Here is a 27402-nt window from a genome sequence, read left to right as displayed (position 1 = left end):
ATAAAACTCAGCATCGTAAGATTCTCAGTGGCCAGAATTAACACACACACATACGTGCACATATATGTATGTAAAGGCATGTGACTTGTGATTAGAGTGTTGGACTGTCAGGTGCAAGGTTGTGAGTTCAGTTCTTGGACCAAGCAGTAGGTTGTGTCCTTGAGCAAGATACTGCATTTCATGTCACTCCAGTCTATTCAGAGGACCGCTGGTGTATCTGTATTTCCTTCTAGCTGTCTCAGCCTCGATGTTCTTCAGGGTCAAGGCTGAGAATGTTGTGGTGTTTAAGGCGGCGAGCTGGCAGAAACGTTATCATGCTGGGCGAGATGCTTAGTGGTATTTCATCTGCCGTTACATTCTGAGTTCAAATTCCACCGAGGTCGACTTGCCTTTCATCCTTTCGGGGTCGAGATAAATAAAGTACCAGTTACGCACTGGGGTTGATGTAATCGACTTAATCCCTTTGTCTGTTCTTGTTTGTCCTCTCTATGTTTAGCCCCTTGTGGGCAATAAAGAAATATATATCTGCTAGCAACTACATACATACCTAAAATAACTAACAAAAGAGCAGTACAAGTTACCAGATCATACTTGCTTGTAACTAATGGTTAATGTTTGATGTGTGTGCGTCTGTATACACATGTATAGATATATAAGGAGCACTGTAAAATGTGGCATGTAACCGAAAACCAAACTTAGTTGTGGGTTCTGTAGTCCAGTATCCAGTGTAGGACAATGCAGGGGCATCAACCTCAGAATAGGCTTGTGTGCAGAACACAAGCATAGTAATAAAAATAATAATGGTTTCAAATTTTGGTACACAGCCAGAAAGTTCAGGGATGGAGCTAGTTGATTACACTGACCCCGATACTCAACTGATATTTATTTTGTCAACCCTGAAAGGCTATGTTGGCCTCAGCAGAATTTGAATGCAGAATGTCAAGACAGCTGAAATGCCACTAAGCTTTTTACCCAGCATACTAACAGTTCTGCCAGCTTGCAGGCATAGTTTTCAGTGCTTTATAGGAGATACACATGTTTCATTAAAATGCTGAAGTAATTACATAAGTTGTAGTGACATTATACAATCATGCACTTTACCTCATCAGTGTCCCATAATGTTTCTACATCTTTATGTAATTAGTTCAGGATTTTGATGGAACTTGTACATGTCCTATAAAACATTGAATACCATACCTGGTTTCTGCTTATTTCTTTGTCATTTCATTTTTTTATATAGGTTTGCCAGCCTCCTCTGGCCCCTGTGCCAGTGGCACCTAAACAGCACCAACTACACTCACGGAATGGTTGGCGTTAGGAAGGGCATTCAGCTGTAGAAACACTGCCAGATCAGACTGGAGCCTGGTGCAGCCTCCTGGTGCAGCCTCCTGGCTTCCCAGACCCTGGTCGAACCGTCCAACCCATGCTAGCATGGAAAACGGACGTTAAACAATGATGATGATGATGATAGTGGAATAGAAAAAGGAAATAGGAGGCTATGATATTCATACCTCTCTCAAGAACATGTATGATCCTAGGTATAATTATGTTATTCTGTTGTGCACCATCATACTACAATAAGCAATTATAACAAGAGTTACAGCGATCCAATGAGGGAAGCTATATGTAGTCTCTCAACCTGATAACAACTTCAACTTAATTTAAGCCCAAACCACACTTTACCAACTTTGAAAAGAACTTGTTGAATATTGTAATCCAGGTTGTTAAAACTTAAGAGGAAAGAATTAGTGGGAATGGTTATATGTCTGCTCAAACAGGACCGGCTAGAGACTAAGCCAATAAGTGATATATGGGTCAAAAAAGGAGCTTGTACATGGTCACCCAACCAGCTAGAAAAAACAGTCAAATTTTCCTCAAATCACATCTGTTGATTTAAAAGGGGGAAAAACATATTGGACAATGCAGTAATCCTATATATAAAAGGTTAGATGATCATGGCTGGAATAGCTTTCTTTATAGGACTGCTTGATCACAACTGGCCCTGGAGCAAAACAACATCAGCCAGTAATAACAGCAACAGTTGCTAGAGCTCAAGGCTTGGTTTCTTAGCCAGCCACCTGACACTTTTCTTCGGTCTTAATCTCCTATATCCTATACTTAGTGTGTGTCTGAGTGTATGTTTTTAGTTGTCTGTGTTCAGCTGCATGTATTTGTACTTGTATTTTATCAATATTTATATAAGCATAAAGATAGTGAGCTGGCAAAATTTTTAGCATGCTAGGCAAAATGCTTAGCAGTATTTCATCTGTCTTTACATTCTGAGTTCAAATTCTGCTGAGATCAGCTTTGCCTTTCATTTGTTCAGGGTCGATAAAATAAGTACCAGTTGAACACTGAGGTTGATGTAATCAATTTATCCTCTCTCCCGAAGTAGCTGGCCTTGTGCTAAGAATGTAAACCAATAAATATGTATATAAGCATACATGTGTTGTTATATATACAAATAGGAATGTGTCATATCAGTATGAATGCATGTCTGTATTATAAGTACATAGGCAACGTCATCGTCATCATCATTATTTAACATTGGTTTTAACATTGGCATGGACTGGACAGTTTGACAGGATCTCACATGCCATAGGGTCGCATCATGCCCCAATGTCAGCTTTGGCATGTGTGTGTGTGTGTAATCCAGTTCACCCAGTTACATGGTTAGGCTGACTACAACTAATCTAGCACCTAATCTAGCATGATGAATAGGTTTGCTAGAAATCCATTTGGACAAAAAAATACCTGTACCTGTCAAAATGATGTGTGAACTTAACCCTTTCGTTACCAACCCAACTGAAACCGCCTCTGGTTCTGTAGTACAAATGTCTTGTTTTCATAAAGTTTTGAATTAAAATCTTCCACCAAACCTTTAGTCACAATTTATGTTCCTAACACTAGCTGAATGATAACTAAGTTATTTTACTAAATTCTTTGTTATATTTAAAGTAACTGAAAGAAACACAGAGCATCTCAAAATAAATACGGTTATGAAAGGGTTAATGTAGACTATCTACCAATAGAACTCAAGGACATAGAAATACTTCAGATGATAAGCAAAAATCTGTAAAATTACTAGGAGTGAGAGGTAGACTTGTGCACTTTAGCTCTGATAACTTGTCCACTTTTAGCCTTCTAGCATTTAAATCAATTGCATCTCGCCAAAATATTCACTAAACATAGAGAGGACAAGCAAGAACAGACAAAGGGATTAAGTCGATTACATCGACCCCAGTGCGTAACTGGTACTTTATTTATCTCGACCCCGAAAGGATGAAAGGCAAAGTCGACCTCGGTGGAATTTGAATCAGAATGTAACGGCAGATGAAATACTGCTAAGCATCTCGCCCTGCATGCTAACATTTCTGCCAGCTCGCCGCCTTAAACACCACAACATTCCCAGCCTTGACCCTGAAGAACATTGAGGCTGAGACAGCTAGAAGGAAATATAGATACACCAGCGGTCCTCTGAATAGACTGGAGTAGCATGAAATGCAACATCTTGCTCATACTCAGATTTCTTTGTCAAATGTATTGCTCATTTATTCATATTATTTTGAATTAATCATGTATTATCTTGTAGCTTTGAGATTTCAATGGTGTGTTTGTATATTTTTAGAATGACATTGTAAGGGAAGTGTAAGAGATTGGATCTGGTCAGTTTTTGCATAAAACAGGTAAAATATTTGAGCCGGATATGGTTGGATTAAATGCTAAAGGATTAATGTTCCAACTGGCCAGATCTGGCATCTCACAGCTACCCTAGTATGTCATTTTGTACATAAACAATCACATCATCGAAATCTCAAGGCTACAAAATAATGCAGGATAAATTCAAAATGATGTGAATCAATATGCATAGCAACTGACTGAGTAATCTGAATGCTAAAGGTTAATGCTGTACTCTTTCGTCACGGCTTTCTCTCACTCTTTCTTCTGTTGGCCTTCTCGCTTAGCCAGCCGGGTGGTGTCATTGATGGCTAAAACAATGCGAAGCGCATTGTGACCAGCGATGTGTAGCAACATCTGATGGCTTGGTTTGTCACGTGATCACATGATATATATATATATATACTGGCAGAAACGTTAGCATGCTGGGCGAAATGCGAAGCCATATTTCGTCTGCCGTTACGTTCTGAGTTCAAATTCCGCCGAGGTCGACTTTGCCTTTCATCCTTTCGGGGTCGATAAATTAAATACCAGTTACGCACTGGGGTCGATGTAATCGACTAAATCCCTTTGTCTGTCCTTGTTTGTTTCCTCTGTGTTTAGCCCCTTGTGGGTAGTAAAGAAATATATATATACTTTCTACTATTGGCACAAGGCCTGAAATTTTGGTGGAGACGGCTAGCCAGTTACATTGACCCCAGTAGTTGATTGATACTTATTTTATAAACCTCTGAAAGTCAACTGGTAGAAATGCCACTAAACATTTTTCCTGATGTGCTAATAATTCTGACAGCTTACCTTGTGTGTATGTGTGTGTGTGCATGTGTGCATGTGCCTATGTATGCTTGTGTTGTGTATTTATATTGTTTCCATTAATATTAGATTTTAAAGACGCCATTACAAGTGAGAAGGCTAACTTTCCAGCTGACTAACAACACATGCTCTGCTGTATCCAAAAATTGTTTAAATTGGTTCTCTTTAACTAATCTGTCAATTCTTTTACCATCACTCTCACTCTCTCACACTCTTTCACCCTCTACTCCTGTTTTTTTCCCTTCTTTTACTGATTTTTTTTATTTGACTTACTTTATTTCTTTCTCCTTTCTCCTCTACCTATCTCTCCCACTTAGTTTGTCTTTCTTTTTCTCTTTCACTCTTCAAACTGTAGCCTTGCACCAAATTTAGAAATCGCCATTTTCAAGACTGAATGGCACAATTAGTAAAGTGGCAAACAAACTTCATTGCATGACCTCATTATATCTCCTTACGTACTGAGCTCAAATAACACTGACGTTGATTATTAGGCCTCATGAAGGCAATGATAAGTGACCAAAACCTTTGGTGATATGCCATGCTTGAGAAGACCTATCAAGTCAAGTGAAATTGTGTAATGGTGTAATGGGTGCTTTTTACATGCATCACTAGCACCTGTGCCAGTGGCATGTAAAAAGCACCCATTACACTCTTGGAGTGGTTGGTGTTAGGAAGGGCATCCAGCCATAGAAACCATGCCAAATTAGATTGGAACCTGGGGCAGCTTTGGTGTTAAGAAGGGCATCCAGCCATAGAAACCATGCCAAATCAGATTGGAACCTGGTGCAGCTTTGGTGTTAGGAAGGGCATCCAGCCATAGAACTCATGCCAAATCAGATTGGAACCTGGTGCAGCTTCGGTGTTAAGAAGGGCATCCAGCCATAGAAACCATGCCAAATCATATTGGAACCTGGTGCAGCTTTGGTGTTGAGAAGGGCATCCAGCCATAGAAACCATGCCAAATCAGATTGGAACCTGGTGCAGCTTTGGTGTTAAGAAGGGCATCCAGCCATAGAACTCATGCCAAATCAGATTGGAACCTGGTGCAGCTTTGGTGTTAAGAAGGGCATCCAGCCATAGAAACCATGCCAAATCAGATTGGAACCTGGTGCAGCTTTGGTGTTAAGAAGGGCATCCAGCCATAGAAACCATGCCAAATCAGATTGGAACCTGGTGCAGCTTTGGTGTTAAGAAGGGCATCCAGCCATAGAAACCATGCCAAATCAGATTGGAACCTGGTGCAGCTTTGGTGTTGAGAAGGGCATCCAGCCATAAAAACCATGCCAGATCAGATTGGAACCTGGTGCAGCTTTGGTGTTAGGAAGGGCATCCAGCCATAGAACTCATGCCAAATCATATTGGAACCTGGTGCAGCTTTGGTGTTAGGAAGGGCATCCAGCCATAGAACCATGCCAAATCAGATTGGAACCTGGTGAAGCTTTGGTGTTAGGAAGGGCATCCAGCCATAGAACTCATGCCAAATCATATTGGAACCTGGTGCAGCTTTGGTGTTGAGAAGGGCATCCAGCCATAGAACTCATGCCAAATCAGATTGGAACCTGGTGCAGCTTTGGTGTTAGGAAGGGCATCCAGCCATAGAACCATGCCAAATCAGATTGGAAGCTGGTGCAGCTTTGGTGTTAGGAAGGGCATCCAGCCATAGAACTCATGCCAAATCATATTGGAACCTGGTGCAGCTTTGGTGTTAGGAAGGGCATCCAGCCATAGAACTCATGCCAAATCATATTGGAACCTGGTGCAGCTTTGGTGTTAGGAAGGGCATCCAGCCATAGAACCATGCCAAATCAGATTGGAACCTGGTGCAGCTTTGGTGTTAGGAAGGGCATCCAGCCATAGAACTCATGCCAAATCATATTGGAACCTGGTGCAGCTTTGGTGTTAGGAAGGGCATCCAGCCATAGAACCATGCCAAATCAGATTGGAACCTGGTGCAGCTTTGGTGTTAGGAAGGGCATCCAGCCATAGAACCATGCCAAATCATATTGGAACCTGGTGCAGCTTTGGTGTTAGGAAGGGCATCCAGCCATAGAACTCATGCCAAATCAGATTGGAACCTGGTGCAGCTTTGGTATTAGGAAGGGCATCCAGCCATAAAAACCATGCCAAATCAGATTGGAACCTGGTATAGCCCTACAGTTTACCAGTTTCGGTCAAACTATATAACCCATGCTAGTGTGGAAAGCAGACACTAAATATGATTAATTCTCTCCAAAGCATGTAACTGTGTAGAAGTTTTTATTGAGCTAGCAGAATCATTATCATGACAATCGAAATACTTAGTGGTGTTTCATCTGTCTTATGTTTTGACCTCAATTTCTGTTGAGGTCAACTTTGCCTTTCATCCTCTCAGGGTTGGTAAAATAAAAGACTAGTCTAGCACTGAGGTCAATGTAATCAGCTACACCAGTATTTTCCAACCATTTTTTTAACCTATGGGCCCTTTTGATTCCTATTTTATTCGGATAGACCCTTGGAACCTTACAGTGTCTAAATTTCATTCTTTTGAGTTCAAATCCCACCAAAGTTGACATTACTTTTCAACATTCAGGTATTAACAAAGTAATTAACCAAATGAGTAGATCAAATAAATTCCAATAATATAAGGAATTATACTGGACTAACTTTGACATTCTGCTGAAAATATGTGCCAAAAAAAAAAAAGAAAAAGAAATACTTATGATTATCATTAATATGAGTTCAAGTATTCCTGAATTTAAATATATTGAACTTTGTGTAAGTTCAATAAATAGCAGATCTGTAAGCTGATAGCAAGAAATCAAAGTCCACATAATGTTAAGAGATTCTTGAGGGTATATGTATAGTTAGTGAACTTCAGGTCTATCATTCTTTATCTCAGATGATTAATCTATTCCTTGTTCTAGAATTATATAACTTACTAGCACTATGACCCGGCAATGCCGGGTCATAGTGCTAGTGCATGCATATACAGCTGCGTGCATGTGCACATACACGCGAGTACTGTCTAAATCTCCGACAAATTACATACAGCTAGCTGGCATTCAATTGGCGTATCAAGTTTCAGGCATTTTGATTGGGTTTTGGATAGAAAATTCACAAAAGAGTCACTTCTATTGATTTTTTTAATGGCTTTGCGGGGTGACTGGGGAAATGTAAAGATGTGCACGACCACCCTTGGATGGTTTTGAATAACTATAGAAAGTGTGAGCCCTCTAACTGAAAAACTGTGGATTTGTATAAAGGACACGCACACAGACTTTTTGCCGTTTATATATAGAGAGATAATGGAGATATGCAAACAGATTGTAAATTATTACTGTAGACATATTCCCTTCCACATATCATCTTGATACATGCAAACAACAGTTGTCAACTAGTGTGACATAGTTTGTAGACATCTCACTGAAGGATAACTATTGTCATCTGGACTAACACATTTTGTAGATGTCCACTGGACAGACACTGTCTGCAGATCTGGAGTGGACTAACAGTCTGTAGATTGTCAGTGGCACAATTGCAGGTTGTAGATGTTGACTGGATAGACACACTCGACAGATGTCAACTGGACAGACACACTCTGTACATGTTGGACTGATGCACTCTGCAGATGTTGACCAGACAGACACATTCTGTAGATGTCAACTGAGCAGACACACTCTGCAGATGTCAACTGGACAGACACACTCTGTACATGTCAACTAGACAGATGCATGCTTCAGATGTTGTTTGAACTGATGCTCTCTGCAGATTTCAACTGGTCAGACACACTCTGCAGATGTCAACATGACATACACACTCTGCAGGTATTGACTGGACATAGGCACTCTGCAGATGTCAACTGAACAGACATTCAGCAGATGTCAACTGGACAGACACACTTTGAAGTTGTTGACTAGATAGTGTCTGAAGTTGTCAACTAAGCTGAAATGGAATGAAATTTTTCACATGTAGACTTAGCAGGATTAATGGAAGTTTGAATAGTTCTTTTTCACCAATGCTTCCAGAATTTATTATCAGTTTTTCTCATGACTAAGCGATTGCAAGAAAATTTAAACTATTTATTTGACTAAGGGAAGTGAAAGTGACATGACCAAGCTGATAAGTTATCAGATAACTTCTGCTTCATGTATTTGAATCTGTTGAATGTATTATTTTGTATTTGTGATTAAAACATGATTATATTAGGTTTTACTTTACCTGGCTGTTGAGAATAATTTACCAGTTTGTTGGGGAATGTTTATATGAAATAATACTGTGAAAACAGGCATGTAGCTTTCATCTGCTTCAAATGCTACGAAGCCAGAGATATAAGTACCAGTACCTGAACCCTTTCATTACCAACCCGGCTGAAACTGGCTCTGGCTCTGAGTACAAATGTCTTGTTTTCATAAATTTTGAATTAAAATCTTCCACCAAACTTTTGTCACAATTTATGTACCTATCACTAGCTAGTGGAGGCGCAATGGCCCAGTGGTTAGGGCAGCGGACTCGCGGTTGTAGGATCGCGGTTTCGATTCCCAGACCGGGCGTTGTGAGTGTTTATTGAGCGAAAACACCTAAAAGCTCCACGAGGCTCCGGCAGGGATGGTGGTGATCCCTGCTGTACTCTTTCACCACAACTTTCTCTCACTCTTACTTCCTGTTTCTGTTGTACCTGTATTTCAAAGGGCCGGCCTTGTCACTCTCTCTGTCACGCTGAATATCCCCGAGAACTACGTTAAGGGTACACGTGTCTGTGGAGTGCTCAGCCACTTACACGTTAATTTCACGAGCAGGCTGTTCCATTGATCGGATCAACCGGAACCCTCGTCGTTGTAACCGACGGAGTGCTTCCACTTCCACTTCCATTACTAGCTTAATGATAACTAAGTTATTTTACTAAATTCTTTGTTATATTTAAAGTAATTGAAAGAAACACAGAGCATCTCAAAATAAATACGGTAACGAAAAGGTTAAAAGTTGTTTGTAGGGTATTCATTCACATTGTAATGGTTAGCACCTACTAACTCGATATTTTGCTAACTTGATACTCTCTGTTTGTGATTTCAGATCTGGTATTTGCCCTGATCGACTCATTGTGCGATAAAGATGAGCTTGCTGAAGAGTTGATACGTGATTCATTGGTGGAGCTTGGGAAGAAGAAAACAGATCTAGTCATAAGCTCTACGTATTACTATCTGAAGAAGAATTCTAAGGTGAGTTGTTGGTATTCTTTAACTCTAGGTCAGCTCTGATCAGATTGACCTATGATTAAAGACATTTCAACCATAACCCTCCAGTATGTCGGAGACTTCATTTTTCAGAGTATTCCGGTGGCACGTGAAAAAAACATTCGAGTGAGGTCGTTGCCAGTGCCATTGAGCTGGCTCCTGTGCAGGTAGCACGTAAAAAACATCATTTGAGCGTGGCCGTTCCAGTACTGCCTAACTGGCCCTTGTGCTGGTGGCATGTAAAAGCACCCACTACACTCTCAGAGTGGTTGGCATTAGGAAGGGCACCCAGCTGTAGAAACTCTGCCAGATCAGATTGGAGCCTGGTGCAGCCATCTGGTTCGCCAGTCCTCAGTCAAATCGTCCAACACATGCTAGCATGAAAAGCGGATGTCAAACGATGATGATGCAGTGGACAGCAAAATTGTTACTGCAATGGACAAATTGCTTAGTGATATTTCTTATGACTCTTTACATTCTGAGTTCAAATACTGTCAAGGTCAACTTTGCTATTCATCCTTTTGGTGTGTGTGGTGGTGGGAGATCAATAAAATAAAGTACCAGTTGAATACTGAGGTTGGTGTAATTGACTAACCCTCTCTCACTAAAACTACTGGTCTTGTGCCAAAATTTGTTACATATTATTACATATTATTACATTGTTACATATTACATTGGCACCCCCATGACAAACTCATCCGGAAGGCAATAACGCCAGATTCTCCCCCAGGCTGGTATAAGTGGAGAGGTTGCCAGCTGAAGACGTAGCTCACATCAGTCAAAGCATCTGTGGAACTCGAGTCTTTGGCATTCATTGCTGAAACCAGGAGTGGCCACTGACAAAAATGTGTGGGCTGCCTTAACCTGTGACGTGGTGATCTCAATAGGAGCTGGCTTAACTCCTCCAGGGCGAATGCTGTTACAAGACAAGACAAAAAGATATTATTACATTTTGATTTTAAATTTTGATGCAAGGCCTGCAATTTCAGGGGATGGGGTAAGTTGATTACACCAACGCCAGTGCTCAATCTGTACTCATTTTATTGACTCTGTAAAAATGAAAGGCAGATTCAATGGAATTTGAACTCAGAACACAAAGACAGATGAAATGCCACTAAGCATTTTGCCTCAGCTCGTTGCCTTCTTAATAATAATAATAATAATAATAATAATATTAATAATAATAATAATAATAATACAACACAAAATACAGAACCAAATATATGGCACACTAGCATAACAACATCACAAACTTCCAACCTGTTGTCTCTTGAGGTCTCTGGGTGAGACTTGGAGCCAACTTGTACAAATATAAAGCAAAAGTCAAACATAGAATAATAATAATAATAATCCTTTCTACTAAAGGCAGAAAGCCTGAAATCTTGGAGGAGGTGACTAGTTGATTACACTGATCTCAGTGTTTCATTGATACAATCCTGAAAAGATAAAAGGCAAAGTTGACCTCAGTGGAATTTGAACTCAGAACGTAAAGATAGATGAAATGCTGCGAAGCATTTTGCCTGGTATGCTAATAATTCTGCTAGCTTGCCACCTTACACATATTGTTACATATTATCATCGTTGTTCATTACACTTTTGTGGAGTTTCATGTTAATCTTACATCTCCCATTTAGAGTGTTTAAATATCAAGGTTGATCTTTTTAAAAGAGTATGAAGTTACCACTTAGTCGCTACTTTTCCCAGGTCCTCTCTGGCACAAAGCACAAGTACTTTTCAAGGACCTTAAGGGACTTGGAGAAGGGCTGGCCTCTTGACATGCCATTTAAACTCACTAATGAGTTGATATTTTCTGATGTTACATGAACTGGTTTTTCTGCCTTGGAGTTTAATAGATCCTGTGCCTCAAGGATACTCTTGGGAGAGTAAAAGACTAGTAAACTAAACTGTAAATAAACCAGCAGAAGGCAACAGGAAACCAGTACTGTATTCTTCACAAGAAAAAACCATGAATATATGAAGCTTCAAAATTTGGCATGGAGGTCTATGATTACTCTCTCTTATACTCTTTTACTTGTTTCAGTCATTTGACTGTGGCCATGCTGGAGGACCGCCTTTAGTCGACCAAATCGACCCCAGGACTTATTCTTTGTAAGCTTAGTACTTATTCTATCGGTCTCTTTTGCCGAACCACTAAGTTACGGGGACGTAATCACACCAACAGTTGGCAGAATATTTAGCATGCCAGGCAAAATACTTAGTGGCATTTCATCTGACTTTATGTTCTGAGTTCAAATTCCATTGAGGTCAGCTCCGCCTTTCATTTTTACAGAGTCAATTAAATGAGTACAGATTGAGCACTGGCGTTGGTGTAATCAACTTACCCCATCCCCTGAAATTGCAGGCCTTGTGTCAAAATTTAAAATCAAAATGTAATAATATCTTTTTGTCAAGCGATGTTGGTGGGGACAAACACACACACACAAACATATATATATACAACGGGCTTCTTTCAGTTTCCATCTACCAAATCCACTCACAAGGCTTTAGTCGGCCCGAGGCTATAGCAGAAGACACTTGCCCAAGGTACCATGCAGTGGGACTGAACCCAGAACCATGTGGTTGGTAAGCAAGCTACTTACCACAGCCATTCCTACACCTACAATATTTGTAGGCAAGGTGCATGAAGAGAAAGAGAGTCTTTCTTTTATCCTATTTTATAGTCCTTAAATATCAATGCTGAATTTATATTCCCTCTTTTATACTGTGTTTAACTCTTTAGCATTTAAACCAGCCATATCTGGCCAAAATAATTTACCTGTTTTAACTTCATGCTGGCCAGGTCTAGTCTCTCATACTTAACCTACAATAGCCACATCATTGAAATCTGAGATCTACAAGATAATGCATGGCTATTTTTTATCAATAAATATTATATTTGACTGAGATATCTGAATGCTAAAGAGTTAAATATCACTGTCAATCATATATCACTTTTTCTTTTCTTTCTTAAGGTTAGGCAAAAAGGCAGTGTTCTCCAATATGAGAAGGTCTCTAAAGCCAGTGGGAGGGAGAAAGTTATCCTCAAACCTGAGACCTGGCATTATTGCTTACAATAGAATGATATTCACTAAAAGCACTTAAGGTTCCATGGTCTGGTGGTAAACTGGGTGATAGATTAAGCCTACCACCCGAGTAGGTCATGGCAGGATTTGAACTCAAAACATAAAGAACTGCAATAAATACCGCAAGGCATCTTGTCTAACCTGCTCACAACTCCATCCGTCCCAATCTACCTCCATGTAATGGTACACTATTTTATTGACTTTTAAAGGATGAGAGGTAAAGTAGACCTTGGCAGGATTAGAACTCAGAGCATAGAGAACTGGAACAAATACCACAAGGTATTTCCATTTTTAAAGTGTTTAAATATCAATACTGATCTTATGTCCCCCTTTTTATTGTATGTTTAAAATGCTAATACTGTTCTTATCTCCTCTTTTGTTATGTTGTCTTCAGCTCCCCATTGCTCACAGAGTGGCTATTTTGAACTGTATGGAGAGAATCTTAAAAGAATGTCTAGAAGTGTTGGACATGAAGCTTGCCTCCAGTGTTATAGACCAAGCATTAAAAGAACTTACCACTTCCAAGGTAACACACCATCTTATATCTTTCTGTTTCTAAACATTGTTTTCTAGCTTGGTGGGGAGATTTATAGGATTTTGCTTTATTTTCCCTCTCTAGCCTTCATATCAAGAGTGATACAGGTTGGACATAGCCAATCTGAAAGAAGCGGCCCAGGAAAAAACTGGCTGGAGGACACTGATCCATCGAGTAACCGAGAGTCGACTTCGACTGAGCGGATAGATAGATAGTCTTCATATTCCCCAATTTCTTTTACTTCTGCCTTTTCTCTTCCTTTCTCTCAGTCTCACTTAAAATGATGATGAGGAGGAAGAGGCAGTGGTGGTGGTGATGATGATAGCTCTTCAATCCCTGTAAATGATTCATACTGCCTCCTTTTTATCAGTAAGACTTCCAACTCATTTGAAGCCAATATCAAACTGGTTAACAACCTGTTGGAAACCAGCTCAATCCATCATGTTAAATGATGTTTTCAATGGCATTCAGAATTGATTAGGAAAGAGAAACAACAACAACAACAAAAATTGGCTCTTTTACTCTTTTACTTGTTTCAGTCATTTGACTGTGGCCATGCTGGAGCACCGCCTTTAATCAAGCAATTCGACCCCAGGACTTATTCTTTTTTGTAAGCCCAGTACTTATTCTATCGGTCTCTTTTGCTGAACCGCTAAGTAACGGGGACATAAACACACCAGCATCAGTTGTCAAGCAATGCTAGGGGGACAAACACAGACACACAAACACACACACGCACATTATATATAATATATATATATATATTATATATATATATATATATATTACACACACACATATATATACGACGGGCTTCTTTCAGTTTCCGTCTACCAAATCCACTCACAAGGCTTTGGTCGGCCTGAGGCTATAGCAGAAGACACGTGCCCACGGTGCCACGCAGTGGGACTGAACCCGGAACCATGTGGTTGGTAAACAAGCTACTTACCACACAGCCACTCCTGGCTATTTATTTTGTCAAAGCTATTTGTTTCCCTTTCAGCTGTGTGTCAGTTCAAATGTCATATGAGAAGCCTTAGTCTGCAAGGGTTAAACACAACCTTTGTGAAAGTATTAAAATTGTATGAGAATATATAATAGTTTCTTGGTTGATAGCTGAATCAGTAGTTGAATTAGCCATGGGACATCAGGACAAAATCCCTCTGGACAAAAATATGAATTAATAAATATTTTAGATTTTTTAATAAGATTTCACTTTCCTAAAATATTTTTATTGTATAGAACAACACTCTGGGGGATTTTGTCTACAGGTTTTTGTCCGGTTGGAATTTTATCCTAGTACCCAGCCATAGTGTGGTTAAGTTTTTGTAACTTCACTTCTGTTGGTAGCTGTATATTGTATCTTTTTTTTTCATTCTGTACTATGGACTGTGTCTTTTATCTACTTTATTATCTTTTACTTGTTTCAATCATTAGACTGTGGCCATGCTGGGGCACTGCCTTGAAGAATTTTTAGTTGCATGAATTAACCCCAATACTTTATTTTTTCAAACCTGGCACTTATTCTCTTTTGTCGAACTGCTAAGTTACAAGGATGTAAACACACCAACACCAGTTGTCAAGTGGGACACACACACACACACAAACACACACAGACATAGACACACACACACACACACAGATATACAGGGTTGGACAAAATAAAGGAAACACCTTAAAATTTCAAACAAATTAATTTTAATATGGGGCAGGACCACCTTTAGCAGTAATTACAGCTTGACTTCTATGAGGTATGGACTTGTACAAAGTTTGAATTGTTTCCAAACGAATTTTTGTCCATTCTTCACCTAAAACAATCTCCAGTTCTTGTGACGATGGTAGAGAATATTGACTCCTTACTTGTTTTTCTAAAATGCACCATAAATGTTCAATAATATTGAGATCTGGGGACTGTGGTGGCCAGATAAGACATTTGGCTTCACTAGAATGTTCCTTGTGCCATTCAATAACAACTTTAGCTGTGTAAACTGGTGCGTTATCATCCTAAATGATTGCATTTCCCTCTGGAAACAGTTCTGCAACCATAGGATGAATTTGATCAAACAAACTGCTTAAATAGTCTTGACTATTAATTCTGCCATGAAGGGAAACCATTGGGCTGGTGGATTTCCAAGATATAGCACCCCACCCCCACCTCCCAGATCAGCACAGATCCTCCTCCATGTTTAACTGTTGGAAGAAGGCAGTCTGGGTCAATGCTTCTTTTGGCTGTCTTCACATATCTATTCGGTTGGTGGTTGGAAATAAGGTAATGTTCAAATTCCTCTGAGCTCAACTTTGCCTTTCATTCTTTTGGGGTCAATAAATTAAGTACCAGTTACATACTGGGGTTGATCTAATCGACAGCCCCCCCTCCTCCCCCAAAATTTCAGACCTTGTGCCTAGAGTAGAAAAGCATATTTTTATGGACAAGAAAACAGACATATTGTTTACATACAGTGGCTAAAATATCTATAGATATATTATTATTGTATTGTATAATAAAGAAATATAGTAATCTAACGCAGTGTCATCCATTGATTGTTATTACCATCATCCATTACACTGCATTACAATTTTTTTTTTCTTTGTCTATGGCCAGTAAGTGTTATTTCCTCTTTATTTCTATCTAGAAATTAAAGGAAATAACCACTATTCCCTTCAAACTTTACTTATGTGATCCAGACATCATGTTTTGAAACGGACCTATTTTCCATTACATTTCAGACTGATTCAGCATTGAGTTACTGAAGCAGAAATATTGTTATAGCAAATATTCTGCTCAATGCCACAGATTTGCTTGTCAGTTGCTTGACCTTAACCAGTTGAGCATGTCCTTTAGTGATTGACAGTATGTGCATCTCTGATCATGAGCAAGAGTAGCAGGAGTAGTGTGTTGAGAGGGATTATTTGGGGTTTGAATAAATGTAACAAAAGCAAAGTTTGAAGGAAATATTAGCCACGTTGCTACTCAAGGACAAAGATCACGTTACACAGTGTTATAGATTACAGTGGTTGGGACTAAAACATCCTGAGATGACTGCTACCTGAAAAACAAATAGTGAGGCCTCTAATGTACCTGATGTAGTGTGGCGAGAAGTTTTAGATGAATTAAATTACACCTGTAATGTAAGTTACACCTGTAGTTAGCCATGTGATGAAATTAACTAAGCTAACAAGTACATACCATGTGACCACATGACCAACCAGACTATCAGATGTTGTTACACATCGCTGGTCACAATGTGCTCTTGCAATGTTTTAGCCTTCAAATGACACCACCCTGCTAGCTGGTTGAAAGGAGACTGGGGCAATGTGAACTGAAGTGTTTTGCTCAAGAACACAACATGCTGCCCTGTCAGGGAATCGAACCCACAACCTAGCAATCATGATTACAACAGCCTCACCACTAGGCCATGCACCTTCACAAGTACATAAATTATTAATTTTAGTGCAATTCTAAGTTAGACTCAAAGCAGTAAAAAACGGTGATTTTAGGGGATAGATTTGTCATGTATATTTCTTCTTGTCTTTTTGGCATGGCAGTGTGAGTACCTATGGCCCTAACACTGTCACTTTGTTGTTGCTAAGTCATCATCAAATTTGACAAATGAATTTTCATGTATCATATTCTTTCTCCCAGGAAATTGTTCCTGAATGGCAGTCTGCAGCCAGTGGTGTTCTTGTAGCCTTAGGAGCCAGATATTGCAATGAAGTGATGGAAGTACTGGTACAGAATTTCAAGCCTGGAGCTTTACCTCATTTCTTTATTGTACAGACTATGGCTAATCTCAGCACTGCCAATGGTAAGAGTCACTTTTCACACCTTCTTTGTTTTTTAGGTTAATAAAGTTGATAATGGTACAGACGTATCTGTGTGGTTAGAAGCTTGCTTCCCAACCACATGGTTCTGGGCTTCAGTCTCACTGCATGGCACCTTGGTCAAGTGTCTTCTCCTATAGCCTTGAACTGACCAAGGCCTTGTGAGTGGATTTGATAGACAGAAACTGAAAGAAGCATGTGTGTGTGTTTGTATGTCTTTGTATCTGTATACCCCCCCCACTCCACTGTGAAGGCGCATGGCTCAGTGGTTAGAGCATCGAGCTTACGGTCGTGAGGTTGTGAGTTCGAATCCCAGACCGGGCTGTGTGTTGTGTTCTTGAGCAAGACACTTTATTTCACGTTACTCCAGTTCACTTAGCTGTAGAAATGAGTTGTGACATCACAGGTGCCAAGCTGTATTGGCCTTTGCCTTTCCCTTGGATAACATTGGTGGCGTGGAGAGGGGAGGCCGGTATGCATGGGCGACTGCTGGTCTTCCATAAACAACCTTGCCTGGACTGCACTTTCTAGGTGCAATACCACAGTCAGTCATGACCGAAAGAGGTCTCAGCACCCCCCACCACCACTTGACAACTGGGGTTGGTTTGTTTATGTTCCTGTAACCTAGCAGTTCGGCATAGAAAAACAATTGAAAAGGTACTGGGTTTAAAAAAAGTACTGGGTCAATTCATTTGATTAAAAGTTCTTCAAGGCAGTGGCCCAGCATGACTGCAATCTAATGACTGAAACAAGTAAAGAATAAAGGATAATAGATTAGTGACAAGATGGAGGATCATCGACTTCCTGAGATCACACTGTAAAGTGAACACTCCTCTGGTCACTATGATAGAGAAGCACCAAATAAATCCATCAACACCTGCCACATTGATCACCAGCTGGAAGTCTGTTCTTGTTGCTGACCAGAAAACCTGGCATCTCACTGTTCTCCAGGCAACGGTCTCCTTTGAAGACATGTAGGGGACCATCTTTGCTGATAAAACAAAAAGGAGGAAAAAAACTGGGACAATGTGACCAATGCTGACCAGTGCACCTCTCTATGCAGTCTCTGCGGTCATGCCTGCCAACTGAACACGTTAGACATCAGCAAGCCTGCAACATACATGGATCTATGCTCATGTAGCCAAGCCTCATGTTAAAATCTAAGGCAAAACATTTTGTAGTATATTTAGTTATAGCTTTTTACATTCTCATATTAAGTTGGCCTTTAATCTTTCTGCAGGGATGGGGGGTGGGGGGTGAAGGTTGTCAGAATAAATATCAGTCAATTACTGGAGACAATTTAATCAACTGTATTTTCTCCATGTGTCTAACACACGTGGACATACCTACAAAGTCAGAAAACAACACAGCTCCCATGACTTTCGGAAACATTTTTTCACGCTCAGAGTTGCTGAAGCATGGAATAAACTGCCTGCATCAGTTGTTGACTACCATGGCACTGCATCCTTTAAGGCCCTCATGCTTTCCGAAATCCGCCGAAACTACACCTGATTATATATACACTTTAGATGAGTTGTAGTGCACCTGAGCACTGTACACAATGTTTTATTACTATATTATTATTATTATTTTAACTTTGATTATTCACTGTCACAGTTGCAATTACTAGCTAAATGCAATTTTTCAGGTGATATATTGTGAATGATGAAGTAGTCAAATAATTAATTACGCAACTGAATAATTAATTGTGTAGCAGGCAAATAAGGGAGCCTCTATGTGGTTATGCAACCTACTAGAAATGGCAACCTAATCTTTCTCAAGTGACATTCTCATGTCTAAATAAATGAAGTAGACATTGGAAAATGTTATTCTTATACATTGTCTGATCATAAGTCTACTTTGATAAAGGCAGAACTCGGTCAACTCAACAACAACAACAACAGATTATATATATACAAAATAGATAAGCAATGCACACACACATACACGAATATATATATATATATGAATTAGAGATAAAACCACTATAATGCAACTCAGACAGTGATAGACTTATTACACTTATTACTTATTATATTATATTTATCATTCTTTTTATACTTTCGGAAAAAAAAAAAATATATATATATATATATATATATATTATATATTATATTATATTATATTATATTTATTTTATTTGTTATTTATGTATTGGTTTATGTCTATCACTGTTTGAGTTGCATATATATATATATATATACTTTATTTCAAAGCAGCAGAAAATTCAACAAAACCTGTTACTCAGAGTAACAGGTTTTGTTGAATTTTCTGCTGCTTTTAAATAAAGCATATTACTCTACCACTGGTATTTGAGTACTCTTTTTTCCACCTTGTTTCACATTTATGTGTTTACTCCGGTATATATATACATATATATATATTGTGAAGGTGCATGGCTCAGTGGTTGGAGCATTGAGCTTACGATCGTGAGGTTATGAGCTCGAATCCTGGACTGGTTTACATGTTGTGTTCTTGAGCAAGACACTTTATTTCATGTTACTCCAGTTCACTCAGCTGTAGAAACGAGTTGTGATGTCACAGGTGCCAAGCTGTATCGGCCCCTTTGCCTTTCCCTTGGATAACACTGGTGGCGTGGAGAGGGGAGGCCTGTATGCATGGGTGACTGCTGGTCTTCCATAAACAACCTTGCCTGGACTTGTGCCTGGGAGGGTAACTTTCTAGGTGCAATCCCATGGTCTGTGTTGTGACCGAAAGGCATCTCAGATATATATATATATATTATCATCATCATCATTTAATGTCCATTGTCCATGTTGGCTTGGGTTGGATGGTTTGACCAGAGCTGGGCAGCTGTACCAGACTCCAGTTCAATTTTGTATGATTTCTATGGCTGAATGCCCTTCCTAATGCCAACCACTTTACAGAGTATGCTGGGTGCTTTTACGTGACACCACATGGGCACTTTTATGTGGTACCAGACGGGCGCTTTTATGTGGGACTGCACATGCACTTTTATGTGACACCACATGAGCACTTTTACATGGTACCACATGGGCGTTTTGATGTGGAACTGCATGGGTGCTTTTGTGTGGCACCACCATGGGTGCTTTACACCACCAGCAGGATCAGTCTTAACACTTCTGCTGTGGGTACGGATCCTCTTGAGTACGGCCAGACACCAGGTATCTTAGTCCTCTGTCATCTTGCCGGAAAGGTTCAGCTTCCTGAGATTGTTCTTCAGTACTTCATTCCATGTCTTCCTGGGTCACCCACTTCCATGTATTCCACCCATTTTGAGAGATGGAAAATAGATAGGCAATGCCCTCCCCCCACCTGCACACAAACACACACACACACATACACACACACACACACACACACACACACATGCACACACACATGCACACACACATATACATACACATACACAATAGATAGGCATACAGGTGTGTGTGTCACGTAAAAAGCACCATTCGAGCATGATCATTACCAGCATTGCCTTACTGGCACCTGAGCTGGTGGCATGTTTAAAAAGATTTGAGCGAGGTCGTTGCCAGTAGTGCCTGACTGGCCCCCATGCCGGTGGCATGTAAAAGCACTCACTACACTCTCGGAGTGGTTGGCGTTAGGAAGGGCATCCAGCTGTAGAAACTCTGCCAGATTAAGGTTGGAGCCTGGTGCAGCCATCTGGTTTGCCAGTCCTCAGTCAAATTGTCCAACCCATGCCAGCATGGAAAGCGGATGTTAAACGATAATGATGATATATATATATATATATATATATATTGTTGTAGGGAATCAGTAATAATGGTACATACCTCCCACATGGTGAATGGAATAACCTAGTCACTGTAAGTAAAGAGATTATGTAGTAGGCAGTCAAGACATAGTTGTCTCTTTACTAGTTTTACTAAGAATACTGTATACTGAAGTGGACGTTATATCAATCCAACATTTTAAGGATTATAACATATATGTATGTATATCATACCTTTGGTACTGCATAGATTTACATATATTATGTCATATCTTGATACTGTGTGGATTGGGATCTCCATTGGTAGACCACAGATATTAAGTAAAATGCTAAGCACTTACGGTATGCAATTTGCTAGCTCCAATTCTCTGAAGTGACCAGATTTGTCATGTATATAAGTTGACTGGCAGCTTGATTGATCAAGTGATGTAGAAGACATGGGAAGACTTGAAAGGAATGAACCCAGCATGCTCTGCTGGATGCATGATGCCAGTGAGTATGTATGACTAAATTGTAAATGTTTTGCGAGAGAAATTAGGTAGGAGTGGCTGTGTGGTAAGTAACTTGCTTACGAACCACATGGTTCCGGGTTCAGTCCCACTGCGTGGCACCTCGGGCAAGTGTCTTCTACTATAGCCTCGGGCCGACCAAAGCCTTGTGAGTGGATTTGGTAGACAGAAACTGAAAGAAGCCCATCGTATATATGTATATATATATATATATATAATAATAAATATTAGGGAATAAATCCAAATTTACAGGGAAAAATCAGATTTAGGATTGAATCCAATTTTATAGAAATATAATATAATATTAATTAGAGACAAAACCACTATTATGCAAATCAAACAAAGAAAGACTTAATCCAATGCATAAAAATTTTTATATAAATTAAATATAATTAAGATTAATTAAGATATCCACTACGATCGTTTCTTGTCACTTCAATGGACATTCATCAGGTGGTTTCAAGACCTACTATGCAATTTTGAACTATGAACTTCATAGTTCAAAATTGCATAGTAGGTCTTGAAACCACCTGATGAATGTCCATTGAAGTGACAAGAAACGATCGTAGTGGATATCTTAATTAATCTTAATTATATTTAATTTATATAAAATTTTTTATGCATTGGATTAAGTGTTTCTTTGTTTGATTTGCATAATAGTGGTTTTGTTTCTAATTAATATTATATATATATATATATATATATATATATATATGTGTGTGTGTGTGTGTGTGTGTGTGTGTGTGTGTATATATATATGTTTGTGTGAATGTGTTTGTCACCGAACATCACTTGACAACTGATGCTGGTGTGTTTACATCCCCATAACTTAGTGGTTCAGCAAGACTGATAGAATAAGTACTAGACTTACAAAGAATAAGTCTTGGGGTCAATTTGTTTGACTAAAGGTGGTGCTCCAGCATGGCCACAGTCAAGTGACTGAACAAAGTAAAAGAGGATAAAAGGCATCAGTTGTAGTGTGCAAGAGAGAAGACTGCACTGATAATGTCATGTGATGCATATGGATGATGACAGCTGCATAAAGAAGTGCCTATCTCTGAATGTGGAGAGAACCTATGGAAGAGGAAGACCCATGAAGACATGGGATAAAATGGTGAGAAATGATCTTCAGATATTAAGCTTCACAGTGGTGGTGAGAAAGGATTGAAACATTTGGTGATATTCTGTGCTTGAGAAGACCCACCCAGCAAAGTAAAATACACATACCCTTGGCTACACCTGATAAAAACTGATAGAGAGGGGTCCTTAGTCTTTACAGACACCCTCTCTTGTACTGTTTGGCTTGATAAAATAGACCAGGCCATGCTATAAAGTGGTTGTTAACAAGAAAGGTATCCAGCTGTAAAAAGCATACCAGAAACTAAATGTGAAATATAACAAATAACAATAAAGGTAGCTGGTTTTCTTGGTCGCTGTTCATATGTGACAGATGATGAATGGCTATAAGACACTGTGACAAATATCCAAGCCTTGCTAGCATAGAAAAACTGACACAAAGCAACAATATATATGTTAGCAGTTTTTAAACAATATTTTGGAAAGTAGCAATTTTAGCAATTGTCAAATGTTTTGGTTTTTTTTATAAAGTCTTGAACAATTGACCAACAGTTTTAATAATTAGAAAATACATGTTTGTATGTATTATTGTTATTATAATAATAATTATTATTATTACCGGTAGTAGTAATAGTAGAAATAGACTAGAAAGTATTGGTAATTGTGAGGTGATGGTGTTGCATGCTACTAGTTGCTGTGATCATTAAAATTATTTTAGTCAGAAGGAATAATAGTTCTTGCTTACAAACCACATAGGTCCGGGTTCAGTGCCACTGTGTGACACCTTGAGCAAGTGTCATCTACTATAGCTTCGGGCTGACCAAAGCCTTGTGAGTGGATTTGGTAGACAGAAACTGAAGGAAGCCCGTCATATATATGTATGTGTGTCTTTGTTTGTCCCCCAACATTGCTTGACAATGAATGCTGGTGTGTTACATTCCCGTAACTTAGCAGTTCAGCAAAAGAGACTGATAGAATAAGTACTATGCTCACAAAGAATAAGTCCTGGGGTCGATTTGCTCGACTAAAGGTGGTGCTCCAGCATGGCCACAGTCAAATGACTGAAACAAGTAAAAGAGTAGTGGATGTCCCATTGTTTTAAGTCCAAAATAAGTAATATATTGCAGCTTCTCATATTTTAGCATGGTGGCATTGTTCTTCAGACAGTTTTTTTTCTTGCAATTCTATGTCAAAGCACATATCATGATACAGTTTCTACTTTGATGTTCTGAAAGTCTCTTGAATAGTTCATGGTGTCCTTCAGCATCTACCTACCAAAGTTATTGCCTTTGTCTTTGAGATAGCATGCATCTTTTCATATTCTGCCACTGTGTTCAAATTTCAGACACTGGTAGAATATGTCATATAAAACAGGTTTTACTCTTAGCATTTTTGAGAAAAACTTATATTTACAAAGTAATTTCATGTTAAAGTAGGCCTATTTCGGTAATTTCAACCAATCAATGATGTGTATTCAGCTGAATAAAATTACTGCCGTTGTTTGTCAACAACAACTATCGGTGGTGTATTTTTCGTTTGTCACTGTTTTTTATGACATCATTCATGCATTTGTACTGGTTTTAGGGTTAGGGTGTTAGGGTTTTAGGGTTAGGGTTGTCATAAATAACAGTGACAAAGGAAATATACACTGCGAGAAGTTCTTGTTGACAAACAACGGCAGTAATTTTATTCAGCTGAATATTCGTTATTGATTGGTTGAAATTACCAAAATAAGCCTACTTTGATGTGAAATTACTTCACAAATATGTTTTCCTCAAAAATGCTAACAGTAAAACATGTTTTATATGACACATTCTACCAGTGTCCGAAGTTTGAAAGTGTTTAGTTACAAAAAATTATTTTTTAAATCTGTACGTCAAAAGGTAAAAATCCCATATCATTGATATTACTCATTGTAATATTGTTATCATTGTTATCTAACTATGTCTATCCTGTCTTTTCTAGTGTTGATAACCCAAGACCACATTATCTAATATGGGATTTGTTAAAGACAGTTAAGTTATGATTTGAAGATTTGACTGCTTTTTGTAGCAAATCACGTAACCGCATAATGGCCTCCAGATTCATTCTCAAGAATGTTGTTATAGTTTGTTGATGAAGGAATCTTTGCCATAGACTTCCTTTGAATGTAATCTGCAATATCTTCTTCAAGCCATTACCATACATAATGGTTTATGTTATTAGCATATGATGGCTAATTCAAGAGAGAGAATTATTGATTTAATCAAATCCATTATTGGCCTTGTTCTTTTTATTCTATTAATGTTAGAATGATTGAAAAGATTTTTGTACTCAGGTCATGAAGAGATATGATTATACCACAGAGCAAAAATTTTTTTGCTTCACTAATTCTCCTAATCAATCTAATACTCATAATAATTGAGTTGGTTCTTTCATAATCAAATTGATTTCTTACATAGGCATCAGGCTGTCACCATTGTGTTATGAAGGCAGAGACATGGTAATGAAACCAGATTTGATCTCAGCAAGATTTGAGCTCAAAACATAGAGTCAGAAGAAATGCTGCCAGACATTTTGATCAATGCTCACTGCTAATAATGATAATAATTTTTTTCTAATTCTGACACAAAGCAGGCAATTTTGAGAGAGGGGGTAGGGCAAGTGAATTACATTGACCCTAGCGCTTGACTGGTATTTTATTTTATTGATCTCCAAAAAGATGAAAGGCTAAGTTGACCTTTGTAGAATTTGAACTCAGAACATAAAGAGCCAAATGAAATGTCAGCATTTTGTGCTAGCACCTACCAGCTCATCACCTAATTAATAATAAAGATAATATTTTCACATTTTGGCACAAGGCCAGTAATTTTGGGGGAGGGTAAGTTGATTACATCACCCCAGTGCTTGACTGCTACTTATTTTATCGACCTCCAAAGGATGAAAGGCAAAGTCAACCTTGCTGGAATTTGAACTCAGAACATAACGACAGGTCATATGCCAATAAGCATTTTGCCCAGCGTGCTGGCAGTTCTGCCAGATCACCACCTTATTGTTTGTTCCTTTTCAAGCCATGCCTGGCTCATAAGGGCTGGTTTCCTGGTTTCCTTGGCATATAGGTTCCCCACCTGGATGGGACACCGGTCTGTCGCAGGTGAGCTACAAGATGAAGGAGGAAAGAGTGAGAGAAAGTTGTGGTGAAAGAGTCAGCAGAAGTTCGCCATTACCTTCTACCAGAGTCGTGGGAGCTTAGGTGTTTCACTCATAAACACACACATCACTTGGTCTGAGATTTGAACCCGCAATCCCACGACCGTAAGCCCACTGCTCTAACCACTAGGCTATGTGCCTCCACTCACCACCTTATTAATAATTATAATAATAACTAGCTGGCTCTGTGCTGTCAAAAATGGCAGCTAATTGTAGTATTTTATGTATAAATAAGGTACATAATAATCATTGATACAACCATTCACATACTCCCCTTGTAATGCACACACATACACACATATACTCACACAGAGTTGAAACACTGTTTGATTTTTCTTTTCAGTGTTGAATATTCACCATCCCACTTTCATTGCACACACACACACATATTCTCACACAGAGCTGAAACACTGGTTGATTTTTTTTTTTGTTTTTCACTGTAGGACTTCCATCATCTCACTACCATGTTTGCTATCACCCCTTCCTTCCTTATTCATCTATCACCCCTTCCTTTCTCATTCATATGTTGTGACGGAGAAAAACACAAGAGTATTATAGTAGATTCTTATAGCTGTTTAGATAATTTTGTATGTATCAGTTAGTAAATTTTTTATTACCTGTCTCCATTCAACTGAATAAATTTTCAATTAATAACTTGCATCTGTACCATTTCCATGCTTGAAATATTCTTCCTATCTCAATCATTACAGTCACTCTCTTTCTATTTCTTTTACAGTGTTTGACATGATGCCTCACATCAATGCCAGTCTGGGTGCAATTCTACCCATGATGGGTATGGCTAAACAAGACAATATGAGATGGGTTTTCTGTAATGGTCAGTTTTCATTCATGATTCTTTTACACTCTTTTTTCTGTTTCTTTTTTTTTTTTAATTTTAAAATTCCTAATAATTTTCAATTCATATTTTGTTGTGTCTGGGAGAGTCATTTTCTTTTAGTACCTTATTATTAAACACACTCACCGGTAAAGTTTCCACTCATTTACTTATTTACTTTTCCTAAAATTTTTGTTGGGTCTTGCAACCTTTTGCTGCTCCTCCTCCCATCCTCGTCTCTATCTCCTGTCCGCTGCCGCATTGTACTGCTGCCCGAAACCAACCCTCTTGCTTCGACCCGCGCTGGTGCCCGTCCTTCTGCAGTAGACCTGTGTGCAGTAGACTTACAACCTTTTCAACAACTATTAGCTGTTGAAAAGGTTGCAAGAGACAATTAAAATTTTAGGAAAAATAAATAATTAATGAATGGAAACTTTACTGGTGAGTGTGTTAAGTAATAAGGCACTAAAAGAAAATGCCTCTCTCCAGACACAACAAAGTATGCTTCAACACATGAACTCACATAAAGAATCCTGCAAACCAAATCCAAAAGTGAAATTTCAATTCATAGCCTGTCTACTTTTTGTCTCACAAGTATTGAGGGTTGCAGTTGCATGGATCTGAGTACAGAAAGTGTTGTTGTACTGTTTCAAAAATGAGTGCTTTATACTGTTTGTGCTCTGCTCTGCTGTATCCATGAACATGACACTCATCAATGACTCAAATAACTTGAAGTATGTCTCATGTATAGGCTCATATTTCAAGTTATTTAAACTGAGAATATTGTAACTGTTTTTTTTTTTTTTATCTGGTATGTCTGATGCATATCTTGTGTATGTGTATGTGTGTGTGTGTGTGTGTGTTGTCAGTTAACTAATAATCTGATGTCTGTCTGTTGTATATCTGTTTGTTGGCTATCTATTGTATTTT

General features: G+C 38.8%; 1 protein-coding gene across 2 annotated transcripts in view; it reads left to right on the top strand.

The window, feature by feature from the left end:
* LOC115221443 (maestro heat-like repeat-containing protein family member 1) overlaps positions 1 to 27402 on the top strand; it is a 118754-nt gene that overhangs the window by 2457 nt on the left and 88895 nt on the right. For both annotated transcript variants that reach the window (XM_029791626.2, XM_029791625.2), the window contains exons 2-5: positions 9541 to 9686; positions 13179 to 13310; positions 16963 to 17125; positions 26374 to 26472. In XM_029791626.2, coding sequence (XP_029647486.1) covers positions 9541 to 9686; positions 13179 to 13310; positions 16963 to 17125; positions 26374 to 26472 — 540 coding nt within the window. The remainder of the gene's footprint in view (positions 1 to 9540; positions 9687 to 13178; positions 13311 to 16962; positions 17126 to 26373; positions 26473 to 27402) is intronic.

Source organism: Octopus sinensis, linkage group LG18 (genome assembly GCF_006345805.1).
Source record: "Octopus sinensis linkage group LG18, ASM634580v1, whole genome shotgun sequence".
Taxonomy (NCBI): Eukaryota; Metazoa; Mollusca; class Cephalopoda; order Octopoda; family Octopodidae; genus Octopus; species Octopus sinensis.
Note: the sequence above shows the minus strand (reverse complement) of the source record. Positions and strands in the feature narration are given on the sequence as shown.